This window comes from Xiphophorus maculatus, chromosome 2, assembly GCF_002775205.1.
Source record: "Xiphophorus maculatus strain JP 163 A chromosome 2, X_maculatus-5.0-male, whole genome shotgun sequence".
In the NCBI taxonomy this organism is placed as follows: Eukaryota; Metazoa; Chordata; class Actinopteri; order Cyprinodontiformes; family Poeciliidae; genus Xiphophorus; species Xiphophorus maculatus.
In genome coordinates this window covers 4523568-4539118 of record NC_036444.1, presented here as the reverse complement: position 1 = coordinate 4539118, position 15551 = coordinate 4523568, and the positions used below count along the sequence as shown (strand labels likewise).

Below are 15551 nucleotides of genomic sequence, written 5' to 3'. Positions count from 1 at the left end.
ATTTTAATAAAATACCAATTTAATGTCAATTTAATTTGAAGTGTTTAGAATCCATCAAATGGGACATCAACAATAATTAGTAGTCATTGGTAAAAATCTGTCCATTAAAACATTTTGGTCACTTTGTCTTGCATTTGTCTTTGCAGTTGGGCATATCTGGCTGTAAGCTGGTGGTAACACTGTTCACTATGTCAATTATTCTGCTGTCTTTACTTTGCACCTCACTATAAAGCATAAATAAACTTGATAATCATTGATTAGTTAAGTGCCATTATGAAATAGTCATGAATTTCAGCAGAGGCTGAGATTTGGACTATTCTGCTGGGTTCCTTCAGATTTATGTCATGTTTGGATCAGAAAAGACCCGATCAAATTTGACAATCCTGACTGAAACTCTTGCAAAGGTAAAAAAAAACAAAAACATATATATATATATATACACACCTGGAAGAAAACTACACAGAGGTTTAAAAGTGTTTTGAAAAACTCACAATTTTCTCATAGAAATCTTTGGGCATCTTTGACAGAATCTCCACAGGTTCCAGCAGATCGTACGGATCCACAGCTACTGCAGTTTCTTCTTCTTCATCTCCTGGGAGACGAGCAGAGGAGTCTGTGACTGCCCAGTAACAAAGAGAAAACAATAAAACGGGTCAGAGATGAGCCATGCTTACCGTCAGACTGCTCTCCTCCTTGAGCTTGTTGCTGTTCAAACTTTGCTTTCAGGTCCTGCTGAGAGCGCAGGAACCGGGTCTGCTTGGGAGGGGAGGGGGGCAGTTTCACCCACTCCTCCTCCAGCTCTTTGAGCTGCAGAGGGAAAACAAGCAAACACTCATCCAGCTGAATTAAGCAGTGCTCTGTTTGTACTCTGTGTGAAGCTGATCAGGTCCCACCTGTACAGAGTTGATGTTCTGCAGCGGCGGCCTCAGAGCGTCTCTGATCCACTTGTAGATTTCCACAGCAAGCAACTTTGACTCATCCCTCACAGCCTTCTCTCTGGACTCAAACTGTTTGGGTAAGACTTTCACTACTGGCTTTAGGGTCACTATTTTTGATCCAAACTCACTGGGGGAGGCAATGAAGAGAACAAAGAACCAATCAGAGTCTCTTTGTGAAACAACTTCTCTTTGTTGCTGCTTTTCAGATGGAAGTCAGTGCAGAACCTGACATGTTGGTGCTGTGCAAAGCCCCTGACTTGCCATTTTACCCCAAAACCAACTTTTAGTTTAGTGCACCAATAACTCAGGAGTTGCTTTTTGTGAGAAGCCCACAAAAAGTTGCTGTGGTCGTGAAAATCCCTCAAAGTTGCAAATCCATTTTATAAAAGCAGCAAATCACATGCGGGGTTCCACAAAGCTCCATTCTGGGGCCCCTTCGATTTAATATCTACATGTTCCCACTAGCTCAGATTATAACAAAACGTTATGAATAATTTGTTTTACAGGAAACTGTGAAAAAAAATTATTGATTTGGTGCAAATTAAAATTCTGTTCTGTTTAATAACAGAAAATAATCGAGCAGCCACCGACCTCAGAGCCTTCCTGAGCGTCTCGATGCACGCTACCACTATCTTGGGGTTCTTGTTGTCCAGTCCTTTGAGCAGCTCATCCTGAACCACCTCGCCCTTCTCTATCTCGATGTACATCAGGCAGATGTCCATGCCCAGCTCTTTGGCTCGCGCCTTCGGCTGGTTGAACACTTTGGTGACGACGCCCGACACCACCTCACCCGTCGTCCTGCAGCACAGAGACAGAGCGGATTAGAGTCTCCAAAACATTCCTGGATTATGTCCAGTGAACCACCTCCATTATTTAAAGACCTGCTATAAAAATACCACCAAGTGTTAAACTTGTGGCTAAACCTCCAGCTGTGAACAGAACTTACTTGCCAGCCACATGAGCATTCTCAATAAAGGCCAAGGCAGCTTCAAGGCCTTTGAGCTGAGCCACTGCATTCGAGTCTGTGACAAACTTCTTGATTAGTCCCAGGTACTTCCCCCACTCCGGACTCTTCTCATCCTCTATTTTCTGGAACAACTTCAGAGCTTCTTCATAACCGTTCAGTCTGGCTTTCCACACCTGAATGAGACAGGAGGTAAAAAATGATTCACACCAAACAAGCAAAAAAAATAAATACATTTTACCACCACTCTTGGGACTCTTTAATGACCGAGAACAGCGTCTTTAGCATCCAAACAGGCTCATTTCAACCCAACTAGCATCAATTAACTTGAGTGCACTGATGCTATTTCTTTTCCAGGCTCATTTGTGAACTTTATCAGTTGATCCAATCAAAATCAGCTTTACTGACCAAGATTGTGTGCATAAATAAGAAATTTGATTTTGGTTTCAAGCTCTCACAGCATACAGACTAAATAAATAAACTTTAAAAGGAATACAATCAGGATAAAGGAACAACATGTACCCTCATTTACAGACATATTTTAATTTTAAGAGCTTGTGGCAGCTGGTTTTAGCAAATAGTGCCGACCTGAAGGTAAAAGTCCAAACAGTTTGTGTCCAGGATGTGTGGCGTCTGCAGATTTTAGCAAAAGCATTCTCGCTCATATTTAACATTAAAAAGTAACTGAATCAAAAATGTCAAGAGAAAAGTGTGACTGGTTAAAAAGCGGCATGACAAGGTTGCTTATTTTCATGGCTCAGAAAACATATCAGAGGACTTTCCTTTACCCGATTAAAAACAAAATAACCCCGACCATACAGGCTGTGGGAGAGGGGGAAAAAAAACTATTTGGAAATATTTGGGATATTATGCAGTCATGTGATCTCAGAGCAGAAACAGCTGATTAGTTTGCTGAAGTTATTTCCATCATAGCCTCAAGTCTAAAAAGAAAAAACACTTTAAGCTTGTTTACTTTTCTACACGGTAGTGGAGACAATAGATTTAAAAAAAGCCAAATATAAACTCCTGCTTTAGATATTTAAAACTTTAAAAGCTAAATGCCTATGCTAAACATTATAGCTGACCAGCAGTAGATTGTTCTTGTTTGTTTAGATTTACCAAACAATATTAGGACCGATGTCATGTCTGTAGCCATGAATTAGAGATTGCACTAAGACTGTATTAGTCTAATCCCGAATGCAAAGTCTCATCAGGATCCAAACAGAGTAAGCAAATCTAAAGGAAGCTAATCATGCAGAGAGACTGAAGCTGAGTCCCTGATGTCTGCAGGATGAGGCTCAGGTTGGTTTTTAAGCCCATCTGATCTGATCCGATAGTTTGACCTGTTCCTGAAACCTGTTTGCAGCTCATTTTCAGATTTAGTCGCTTTCCTTGAGTCTCCAGCTGCAGTCAAGAGCCAAAACTATTGCATCTTTTATACAGCTACACAACTGTGAACTGAAACGTAGATGAGTTTCAATACACAAATTGTTTACAAAAATAGATGCTTGATTATTGCTGAAATTATTTCAGAAACTCTGGCAGTTTATGGTGAAATATGGCAATGTGCCCAATTATCTACTCTCACTGTATTGTTCTGCCATCTTCCCATAAACCAGAACTCTACCAAGAGTCCAAAACAGACATGAAACACGTCAAAAGTCATGTGAGGATCTGTCTATGTTCATAAACATAAAATTTGGTAAAATTTTAATATCATGTCTTCTTTTATGTGAAGACATAAAAGGCACAATCTGTGTCACAATACCAAAATAAAAGCATCTTTTGTCTGAGGCTGACAGAAAAAAGAGTAATCAACATTTAAGAAATTAAAAATTAAACCAGATTGAAATCCGACCACCTCTATCTGAGGACAGTCGGCCAGTTGCTCACCTTATGTTCACATTTCTGGTCAATGGGAAGCTTCATCCACTCGCTATCGTCCCCCATGGCTACTGGTCGGGGGCTGGGCTTCCCCTAGAATTACTTAGCTGAAAACAAGACATTAAAATAGTAGCATTATCATCATATATTTAAACTTTAATCATTTTATCAGCCTTTCTGCTGAGGCAGAGTAATTTGTGTTTTCTTTCTAGAATGAAGTATTTCTTACTCCTCATGCCAAATGTACTCAAGTGTTGAACATTTATGTAAAATCCAGTTTAGGAACAGCATGGTTTATTTCAAATTTAATGAAACACAAACAGAAAATTCAAACAACAACAGAGGAAGGCTAAAAAAAACTGTTCAGGTCAGAGACTGGAAGTTAGATCAAATTAAAGTTAAAAAGGTTACAGTCAGAGGAAAATGAAGTAGTGAAGACCCAGGGAAAAAATGCTGAAAGATAGTTCCACTTTCGTTCAATAAGAGAGTCCATAAAGTGCAGTGCGCTCTCAGCCACTCAGTGGTTCAAAGCACGTTAAAGGAATAGCTGGAGGCTCATGTTTCACATTGATCCAAACCAGTTGGGCAAACGGATGAAGATACCTTCAGCTCAGAGTCCATCGTAAAGAAAACACACAAACAGAAATGTGTTAAACTGACAAAACTAGGAACCTTGTGTAGGGGGTTCCTGCTACTTTTCTCCAACCAGTACCCAGAGAACCACAAAGCTTAAGTTAGCTTCTGATTTGAGAAATGGCTAAAGAGCAAGTTCACCTATTCTTTCAAATTCTGAACATTTTTATTATGTTCCATCTTAAAAACCACAATTAAGCCTGTCAAAATAATCAATCAATCTATTAATTGCATAATAAATTAAAACAAACTCAATTTCAATTGGCATGTTTTATCATACATCTCTTTTTTGTCCTCTTTCTACCAAAAACTGGATCATAAAAATCTTCAGTTTGGTGCTCTGGTCTCAACTAGCCATTTTTTCAGTACAGTTTTGTTTACAAAGTCTTCAAAATTAACTTTATCATTTGTTTTGTTTATTTCATTTGGATATTTAAAATGTCTTCCAGTTACAGTGTTAAATGTTCATTAAATTGCTCCACATTAATAGCAGAATACATAAAACCTAGTTTGTGATGCCTTTATCTGGTTTAGAAAAGTTTAATAAAAGGTCAACTTAGTGACTTTTCTGGTCCAGCTCAGAAACTACAACACTCAGACTCTTCAAACCTGGACTAGACTATTCTACTTTAATGGCAAAATATATAAACTTTGTGAATAAAATGTTAATTTCCCTTTGGGAGCAATGAAGTATGCTTGTATTTAATAAGTTTCACAAATTTGTTTCAATGATTCTGTTCATGGTGTAAAATAATATAATGAAGTCTAAAAAATGGTCAAGGTAGTGAAGAATTAAGTGGAATGGTCTTTTAGGAATTTCCTGAATCAGAAATTACATTTATAAGTCAACTCCAGCTTCATGAGAGAATCCACGAATGCAAACTACAAAATTAGATTTACAATGTTAAAGACAAAACTAAAACAGCAACATTATGGGTGGATATCGCAACAATAAAATACTTTAGTGCATCTCTTCAGCATGCAATCAGGTGATGCAGAGGCCTGTTCATTTCAGCCAGGTGTGTGGCATCGAGGGAAACACCTACAACTTGTAGGACAGGTAGTCATGGGGATCATAGTACATACACCAACATCTCATTATTAATTCAGACATCCAACAACAGTAAAAGCGCATAAACGCAAGACAGATAACAGCATTAGTAATACCACGGATAATATTATATTAATGCATCACCTAGAGAACATTAAACGATGGTCAAGGTAGAGAAGAATTAAGTTAATCAGATTTAAATTAGGGAGGATCCATAAATGTCTAAACTTGAGGTTTACTCTCCTTGTTTGGTTCAACGTCATTGAATTGTAAATTAATTTATTCAAATCCCCAAGCAAAGCTAACCCAGAAACATGGCAGCACCAGAAAACCCACTGGGTTTAACCAAACAACAGCCCTGTCAGAAGCTAGTTACCCGTGACCCTCGTTAAAAAAAAAAAAACAACAATATATTCAAGCTAAGAAAATGTCAGAATATTACCGAGCCGTTTAATTTAAACCAGCACAATAACAACTAGCTACCTTAGCAACAGCCGTTGCTCCGTTACTTATCCCGGAGGTTCTGGTTGAAATTGCCTCACCACTAACATTCATAATATTAATTCAATATAAACAATGTGACTCTACTAATGCTTTGTACAGAATGAAAAAATATTATGCACAGAAAGTATTCCCAATGAGAGCCTGCTGATGGCTCTTAACGTCCATTAGCTGCCTAGAAACGGCTAGGAGCTAACCGTCCATCCGCGCCAACACAGCCAGGCCGAACAACGCACTTCTCCGCCACAGCAGCTCAAACACACCGACACAGAAAAAATGGACTGCAGGTCGACGTGGAGGATTAAACTGACATGAAAAGAATACCTGTTAACGTCTCTGTAGGACAATAAGACGTAGGCAACCCAGTGATATGGGAGCTATAATGAGATCACCCTAGTGAAGTCTGCCCGAGTCTTAAAGCATCAGCTGCATTGTGCGTCCCAATCAACTTCCGCTAAAAGTAAAGGTCAACGTCTCCTGCGTCTATTAAAGAAACTGATGTATTCGTAATATTGAATAAAATATATATATATATAAAAGACACCATAACACATTCTACATATAGTTTGCATATGTGTTTTGTATCTGTTTGGAATTTTTGGGTCACATATGATTTATTGACTCTTATTTTGTATAGTCACATCCGGTAACGTCTCTGATATACATGTATAACTTGACGCATCTTTTTCAAAAGAGTCCAAGGGCGGAGAGACAGAGGAGGGCGGAGAACGTGGGGCTTCGTTCTGTCTGCATCCGTTTCGTACGTTAAACCTGATAGTGAGCCCTGCCAAACACAGTCAGACATATCTGGAAAGCCCAGTGAAAACGGATTTTTTTTTTACCGCACAGTTTTATTTTTTCTGTCGTTTGCAATTTGCCAAATAGGTTTCCTTGTTTGTCATCAGCTGTGGCCAATGATTGGCTAGATTTGAACGAGACTCCGCCCCCATGATGTCAAAATAATTTGCTGATTTGATGGAAGCGATGTAGGTCATAATTTGTAGCAATTTGATTGGATGTTCTGCGACAACACCCGCCTCATAGGTATAGCGATTGATTTACTATTGGTTATTTCATACACACCCGTGTTTTTAACTGGGTAATTCGAAATTCTATTGTTCAAGTACAATTAAATTGGTTTTTAAATTAAAAACTGTTTTATAACAAACTTCATAACAACAGAAAAGTAAAATTACGTTACAGACTAGCAGCCTTAAATAAAAGCGAAAAATTAGCTGATTTTTAATTAAAAGAAGAGTAAAACAAGTTTCAGTCAGTTTAATGAAATGGTAGAATTGACAGAGATAATTATTTTCCAGTGTTATATACCTGATTTTTTTTTTATCTTAATATGAAATGTATATCAGATCAATATTTAGGATATGTACTTCTTTTTAAGGTTTGAAACAAACCTCTGAAGGAAGTGATTGTTAGGATGTAAAGCTCATATTCTGTATATTTTCCACAGTGTGTATCTAATTGATTCTGGCTGTTTGGCGTTACTGCACTTGTGATGACCTAGTTTGGGCCAAGCTTGAGTTTTTGGAGAAATGCCATCACATTTGACTTTATGCTTTTCATATAAGGATGAGTTCTTGGTCAACTTTACAATTGAAAGTTTTGTTTTTTTTTTTTTTTAAACAAGCCCACATTAGCATTCCTCCACCACCATACTTCATAGATGATTTAAGGTTTGTGAAATGGTACATTACTCTGAAATTAGGAATCAGAAGATAGATAGATTATAGTAACAAAAGCAACACTATTCAGGTGGCACTTAAATGGCATTTAAATGACGAATAGTTGGTAGTAAGAGACCCAAAGTGTGCCAAGAAAATATCTCCACACCATTGCACCACCAGCTGCAACCTGAAACTTTGAGATAGAGCATGATGAACACATTCAACACCAAATCCTGCACGTCTCAATACACCAACTGAAATTAAGGCTCACCAATAGGCAAAGTATTTCCAAAAACTGTCTAATTTTGGTCAGCCTGTGTGAACTGCAGGATGAGTATTTATTTGTTCTCAGGAGTGGCACCCAGTAGTGTCTCCTGCATTTCAACATAAAAAAGATTGTCTGAATGACTTTCTACCATTTAATAACATCAACAACAATAATAATTGTATAATACTAATAATAGTATTATAATAATACTAATTATGATAATAATAATAATCTACCAAATAGTTATTATTATTATTCTACCTAATAATGATAATAATAATATAATTACTATTATTATCATTATTAGGTAGAATAATAATAGTTATTATCATTACATAATATTGCTTATGTTACATGAACAGTTATTATTATTATTATTGTTAATATTATTAGTTATTACGTGAAGCGGAACCTTTACTAGCAGGTTTAACTGGGGGCTCAAATCCACGTAGCTCACAACATCCGGTCTTGTTTCCTGTTTCCATATATGGAGCGGCAGTTTGCTGCAACGATGCCAGTCGGAATCATCCAGAGCCTTCAGAACTGAATCAGCTAATCAGTAAAGTTCTCTTATTTTGCGATGATGTGAATGGATCCATCCCGTCAATACCAGCAGAATGAACCGCCTGAGTTCGGCCGTCCCCGCAGAGCAGTACCTCGGTAATTTCGGAACTGCAAATCCTCATTTGTATTGGCTCGGTTCGGTTCTGATTGTATGAACATATTTTTGTCGGTTATTCCCCCCCCCGTAGCGGACAGCCAGGTTCTGTTCTACCTGAATGATGCCGTGACCCAGCTGCTGGACCATAAGGAGGAGTACACCCAGTTCGGCCTGGTTCGGTACTTCGCAGAATAGTAGGTCCCGCATTAAACAGAACCGTCCGGCTGAACCCGCCCGGACCGCTTTAAACACAGGATAGCTTTGCATTAATTGAACGAAACAAAATGTGTGGTTTACATTTTTTATTTTTACTATGAAAGATTCCGAAATTTCTTTGTTTGAATTCTGACCCCATCTGAGATAATCCAAAAAAATAAATAAATACATAAATCAAAATTAAATAAAAAATTCAGAGCTGGGAAACAGTAAAATAATAAAAATAATTTATTTAAAACAACTCGTTTTGTTTAATCTATTTTAAATGAAATATGAATACATTTGGGTAAAAGGTCACAAAAAAATAAACAACAAATATATAATTTATTGCCCAGCAAAATTAGTTATTGTGACAGGCATACCCACAATTCAACCAAAATGTAATTATTTTTGTTTTAAATAACTATCCTTTGTGGTGGAAGATATTCCTAGGTACAACAATGTCACTCAGAATAAAATGGCTGCAAAATTAGGTAGCTGTCTAGCAACATATATAAATGTGCTCATCTTTTTGTTACAATTTTCTTAACGTAAAATAAAATCAAACCAAATTTAAGCTCTGCTCAACTACTTCTATTTCAAAGTCACTTTTGGCCCCTGAAATGATTTTGTTCGGCCCTTGACCAAAAGTCAATAACAGTAAAAAATTTGGCAAACAAAATAGAAAACAACTAATTTCTTTTAATAAAACAAAAGTACAACCTTTATGTATTTGATCTTTAAGGATTTCTGGATTTCATAAAAATGTTATTTATTATCGAGCTGGTCAAAATAAAAAATAGAAAAATTACAATAAACTAATATTAGCATTTTTAATTTAATTAATTTTGTGGCTGGTGAGGAGTTTAAATGTTGAAGTTCTGACCCCACTGGCATTGTTTAATTTAATTTGGAAGACGACTCGGTTTCATTCCTGTCGGGCCCATCACACCAGAACTGCTTCCTTAAACATGTTTTTTTGTGTTTTTAGTTTCAGCAGTGTGAAGAACAGCAACCATGTCCTCTTCAGGGAGTTGAACTACATCAGAGCCACGCAGCACAACAGAGCGTCCTTCATCAGAGTCTTCTGGAGATGCTTCAGGCAGATCGGCAAGAGTGGAGGTGAGCGAGGCGATGCCGCAGCTTCTTAGAATGATGAAGTCTAAGTCAGAAATTATATTAATAATCTTTACGAAACACGGTAAGGCAGATTTCGTAGGAGGAATCATAAAACATGCTTTAAACTAATTTACTGACGGATCAGAAATTTGCTGCGTTTCCGTTGACCATATTTAACATTTTGAAAATAAATTTGCTTGTGTTTTGATAAAAAGATTTTCACTAGGTGAAGTAGATTTTTTTTGGCCAGTTTATTTAACAGAACTGTAATGGAAACACTATTGTTGCATCAAAAAACAATGAATAAATACATTTATTTTTTAATTCTTCAAAATGAATAATCTAATACTTAAATTAATTGATGGACATATATTAATGTGTATTTAATTACTAATTTATCTGTTGATATACTTTGTTTTTTCTGCTGAGATAACCTAACGTTAACATGTTCGACCTTATAGTTATTGAGTTTTTACGTGAAGCTGTGAAACCTTTGACCTTTGACTCCTCTTGTACTGATTGTTGTTGTGCACCAGTTAAGTCGACCTGTGCATCTTGTTGTGTTGTAGATTTGCTGTCGGTGCCGGAGTACAGGTCCCTGCTGCAGCTGCTGTGCCCTGACTTCCCACTGGAGGCAGTGCAGAGCGCCTCCAGGTGGTAACAGCTTCACGTTGCACTCAGCAGAGATGCTAATCTGGAAACGCCATGAAGAAACTAGACCTGCTCTGATACGGTCCTAGCCTGTTTGGCCCAGGGCATTAACAGGCTAGGTCTTGATGTTACCCCACCAGAATTAATATATTTTAAACGGATAAAGCAACAGATTTACAATGCAAAACTAAAATCCAAAGTGTTCAATAGAATAGATAAGAGAACATCCTGAACATGCCCATTATGAATCGTATGAGAGTTCTGGTTCTTTTCAAAGATTCAGATCCTTGACATCTTGTTTCCACGTGCAGCTCGTTAACTTCGCTTTATTCTTTCTGTCATTCTGCAGAATTGTTCTGGCGGACGACGCCTCTGATGGTCTGATGTCTTTCTCTGACTTCATTTATTCCTTCCAGCTGCAGTTCTGCTACCAAGGTACAGCCGGTTCAGAAAACATAAGAAAATTCAACATTTAGGTCAAACTGTTTGGACTGTCTCTTCATCCTTTTTTTCCCTGATGAGCAGAATACGAACGAGTTCCTCCTGTTGTCGTCCTGCAGAGTTCCTGGACAGCATCCAGGTGATCTACCAGGACCTGCTAGCCGGGAAGAGTCCCAACACCGTCATCGTCCCCACGTCGTCCTCCGTCGAGCAGCTCGTCTCCGTGGCAACCGAGGAGAGCGACAGGGAGGAGCAGCAGCAGGACGCAGTGGATTCGTCAACGCTGGCTGAGTGTGTGGACGCACTTTGTGAACGGTCCAAGCACAGGTGAGCAGACCATGAAAAGTCTCATCATCGCAGCGTTTTTGTTGTTTTTGTGAATGTTTTGTTTTTCTGCGAGCAGCTATCCCTCCAGGACGTGCCTGAGGGAAGTACTGGAACAGACAGACAAAGTTTCTTACTACGGCTTCCTCCAGAGTCTGGCCAACCATGAGAGCATTAACCAAACGATCGGTGGGTTCAGCAGAAAGTTTTTCAAATGTTTTCTCTAACCAAACATAACTTTACCCAAAAAACCAAAAATACTCCAGCTGTATGAACCGTAGCAGTAATAGTCAACTAAATTAGTAATCGATTAGTCATGTTGTGTTATGACATCAGGAAGTCATGACACAACATGCACAAGTTTCTGCGGAAAGGCTTATGCGATGATGGGCTTGTTTTCTCTGCAAATGGCTGCTAGTGGTTATACAAGCACTGTAAAATTAGGCCTTGTACAACTAAAACCCGACTCTAAATGGCCTTGATTCAATGAATGTTTGTTCTGGATTTAATTTGATTTGTAATTGTAAAATTGTAGGAATTATTTTTTAATATATATAAGGTTTTATGATCATGAACACATCGTAGTTCATATTCGATTGTAATTATATGCCGCAGTTAATCGATCAACAGTATGCAGATATTTAAAAAAAATCCCATTTACTGAAAGAACAACACACTCAGAGCAATAACTAAGCCAAAATTGTACAAAAATGACATAACATTTTTGCATTTAAAATAAAAACACCTGTGTAAATATGTTTTAGCCAAAACTCAAGTGGCCTAGATTTAACTTTATCTGGTTAAAATTCTCCAAAGGAATGCTTTAATATTGCATTTTAGGTAATTAAATATGTATTTTCTTAAAGGCTTAAGTGGTTAAATGGAAACTCTGCAGAATGTGCCAAATATTTTATTATTTTATTTAACAGATTAATCAGAAGAATAATTGATAGAATAATTGGTTACTAAAACAATCGCTTAATGTCAGTTCTATTGAGTTAATCTAGACTTAAATCAAAATGGCTACTCTCTCTACCACACAGTAAGATTGTTTTCTTATTAACATTTTTATTCTGTTTACTTCCTGATTGTTGTCTATAATTTTCTCAATTTTAAGAAGAATTTCATATAAATTCAAGAAACTTATGGACAACCCTGACCATCCTCTTTATGTAAAACATAGTGTCTTCAGTCAGAGGCTTCTCCAAATTCGCTGTAACACAGATTGCTACAGGAGATCTTTCCTGCCCACAGCCATCACCATCTGCAATGACTGAACATTTTTTTTAATTAATATGAGTCACAACAACATTTAATTTCCATTATTAAATTTGATTAGATAAACTGAGTTTCTGTGTCTGAACTGTTTCAGGAGCGTTACCCAGTAAGGAGGAGCTGCTCATTGACCCAGAAATGGACCAGGAACTCGACAAGCTGTGAGAACAAACTCACACAACTCATTTAGTTTACAATCACTGGGTTTTAATAGCAATATTGCACTAAAATCAATTCAAATTTGATCTGAATTACATTAAAAATAAAGAATAACTTTGTTAGTTTCAATTAATTTGGCTTTAATTGTGTGCAAAATACAATTGAATAACCTCTATCAAGGTGAAATTACTAAATACACTGCAAAAAATACTAAGTTTCTCTGTTCTAGTTTCTAGTGGAAATATCTCACTACACTTGAAATAAGACAAAAACTAAATAAGTAACTTTCTGCAAGATAAAGGAGCTTGTTTTAAGTGAATAATTACTTAATATTGATTAAAATGCTAGTTCAACTGGCAGATTATTTCACTTAAAACATGGGACAAATGTTGAGTTATATAGAGAAATATTCTGCCTGTGGCATTTTAATCAATAATAAAGAATTATTTACTTAAAACAAGCTCCTTTATCTTGCTGAAAAGTTACTTGCAAGTCAGTTTTTGTATTATTTCAAATGTAGTATGATATTTTCACTAGAAACTCAACCAGAAATACGTATAAACCTTGTGTTTTTGCAGTGTAAATGGTGTGATGAATACATGTGGGACGATGTTTTGAGTGTTGTCTTTCTGCCTGAATAAATGCAGAATCGCTCAGATCTCTGTGAGCCCCGGCAGCAACAGCAGCGGCAGCGCCATCGGGGGTCTGAAGGAGGTGCAGAGGCGCGCCTCCCCACGTAGGAACATCCACCACCGGAGGAAGATGGAGGTGGAGAGCGACGGCTCCACCGAGGAAACGGACTCCTCTGAAAACTGAACCAGGTCTTTGCAGGGTCTTTAAGTCTTAGCAGGCAAACACATTCTAATAAAATTTGCAATACAAAACCCACATTACGTTAGATAGTGCCGTATGAACACGCATTACAGAGATATCGAAGTGACATCAGGTGGTCGGTTCGATCTGTACACTTTCCCACTTTTTCTCTTTAAAGTCACCTAAGAGATATTGTTAATTTTTTATAGTTTATAGTTCGTTATTCAGCGCCTCTTATCTTTCTGATACTGACTTCCTTGTGTAATCTTAGACTTTCTCGGTCTTTCTGAAACTGTTCACGTTTTTCTTCTGTTGGGTTTTACTCATTTTCATTAGAACCCTTGTAGCTGTGCATTTTCAGAGAAATTTAGCTTAGTACATTTTAGCATAGTTAAAGCTGGTTAGCTGTGTTTAGCTTGCCTTAGCTTCTCTTACTTTATTTGAGTGTAACATAGTTTGGCTTAGCTAATTTTAGCCTAGCTTAACCCAAATCTAGCTTTGCTTACTTTGATTTAGTTTTACTTGGTTTAATGTAGCTTACCCAAGATTAGCATGTGTTAGCTTCACTCAGTTTAGGTCAGATTAGCTTGATTCAACTTAGTTTACCTTAAATTAACCTTTCTTGACTTAGTTCAGTGTAATTTAGCTTGGTAGTTATACCTAAATTTAACTTAGTTTGGGTTAGTTTAGTGTACCTTAGGTTCACTAAGCTAAAATAAAGTGAGCTAAACTGACTTAACTTCAATTTAGCTTAGCTTAGTTTAAGTTCATTCAAAGTGTGTTTTCTTGATTTAGCTTTCCTTAGCATCTCCCAATTTAGCTCAGTTTTGTTTGTTGTGTAGCCTACATTATGTTAACTTGGTTTAACTATCCAAACATAGCTTAGGCTAGTTTAACAATTAGCCCAAAATGCATTAGCTTGATTTTAGCTCTGTTTAGGCCAAATCATGAGCTTTCCTCTTTAATTCTTAAGCTATTTGTTAATTTTATACACCAAACTCTCAAGTGATTCTCAAGCAAAGCTAATAATCTTTTGTCTCTAATTGAATTTGTGCTAAACTAACCTGCTGTCATTTCATTGTGCCATCATGAATGTTACATCAGTTTTAAATCTGAACTTGTCAAAGTAGTAGTTTAATAAAAAGTATGTTTTAAAATAAATTTGATCTCATTGAGTAAATTCAATGCAGCTTCATGGCAATAATTAAGGACTTTGAAAGAGCTTCAGAAAGCATAGAGAACAATTTAATAGCTTACTAATAAGTCTGTAAGTAAAATCTGAAGACAAGAGCATCTTGATGTGAACAAACATTTTTCAGCTGTTTGTACCTTTTCTTTTTTTGTTTCTTAAAGTATTATTTCTAATGTAAAGCTCAATTTTGCATTTGGTAATGTCAAAAATTTTAGATCTTTACATCTGTGGTATTTATAGGAAATAAGCTCTATTGAAATGTTGGCAACAAAGCAAACATTTTATGAATGTACCTTACAAACAACATGTAGCCTATCTGTTCTTGAAGATGTCTATTCATATAGTCAATAGTTACAGTCTTCTTTTCTGACCTGCTACTGCGCTAATGTTTATGATAAATTAGATGTTAAGCCTGTATCACTCACCTGTTCATGCATTTATGACTTCTTATAATGAAATTACTTAAAATATAATTCAAAATGTATGCAGCTACGCTCACTGATTAATAAAAGCTGTAACTGTGATGCCATTAAAGGTTTCTGGGTCATTATTGGTTAGAATTAATGTCAAATTGATATGGAGGCAGTTTTTGGTTCACTTCTATGTCACAATGTGGAATTGAATAACTTGATACAATCATGACTGTCATCAGCAGAAGGTTTTGGCAACAACAAAAAAAGCTAAATCTGCATGAAACTGTTGGTGCTTTTACTGATTTTCATTTTCATCATTCATATGAAATTGCCAGATTTTCCAGACTAACTTATAGAATTCCCTGTCTTTTAAATTATATTTAAAAT

The 15551-nt window shown here is 36.8% G+C and overlaps 2 protein-coding genes across 4 annotated transcripts in view; one reads left to right on the top strand and one right to left on the bottom strand.

Annotated features, from left to right (window-relative positions):
* The window catches only part of ckap5 (cytoskeleton associated protein 5), a 28568-nt gene extending 22173 nt beyond the window's left edge, over window positions 1–6395 (bottom strand). For all 3 annotated transcript variants that reach the window (XM_023347110.1, XM_014472165.2, XM_023347124.1), the window contains exons 1-7: window positions 6296–6395; window positions 3796–3893; window positions 1885–2078; window positions 1530–1736; window positions 894–1065; window positions 675–807; window positions 492–592 (exon numbers count right to left, since the gene is read on the bottom strand). In XM_023347110.1, coding sequence (XP_023202878.1) covers window positions 492–592; window positions 675–807; window positions 894–1065; window positions 1530–1736; window positions 1885–2078; window positions 3796–3852 — 864 coding nt within the window. In that variant the 5' untranslated portion in view covers window positions 3853–3893; window positions 6296–6395. The remainder of the gene's footprint in view (window positions 1–491; window positions 593–674; window positions 808–893; window positions 1066–1529; window positions 1737–1884; window positions 2079–3795; window positions 3894–6295) is intronic.
* A 1994-nt stretch (window positions 6396–8389) lies between these two features.
* c2h11orf49 (chromosome 2 C11orf49 homolog) lies at window positions 8390–15274 on the top strand. Its single transcript, XM_005795803.2, has 9 exons — window positions 8390–8581; window positions 8674–8776; window positions 9769–9899; window positions 10466–10550; window positions 10897–10982; window positions 11108–11315; window positions 11392–11501; window positions 12685–12748; window positions 13394–15274. Exons 1-9 carry the CDS (start codon window positions 8539–8541, stop codon window positions 13560–13562), a joined length of 999 nt encoding a protein of 332 aa, XP_005795860.1. The 5' UTR covers window positions 8390–8538; the 3' UTR covers window positions 13563–15274.
* Window positions 15275–15551: the final 277 nt, after the last annotated feature.

Bases quoted from the DNA above. Each gene is read 5' to 3' on its own strand.
- c2h11orf49 (XM_005795803.2), top strand. From the start codon at position 8,539: ATGAACCGCCTGAGTTCGGCCGTCCCCGCAGAGCAGTACCTCG. The intron at 8,582-8,673 runs GTAATTTCGGAA...CCCCCCCCGTAG, and splicing joins CCCCGCAGAGCAGTACCTCG to CGGACAGCCAGGTTCTGTTC. The intron at 10,551-10,896 runs GTGGTAACAGCT...GTCATTCTGCAG, and splicing joins GCAGTGCAGAGCGCCTCCAG to AATTGTTCTGGCGGACGACG.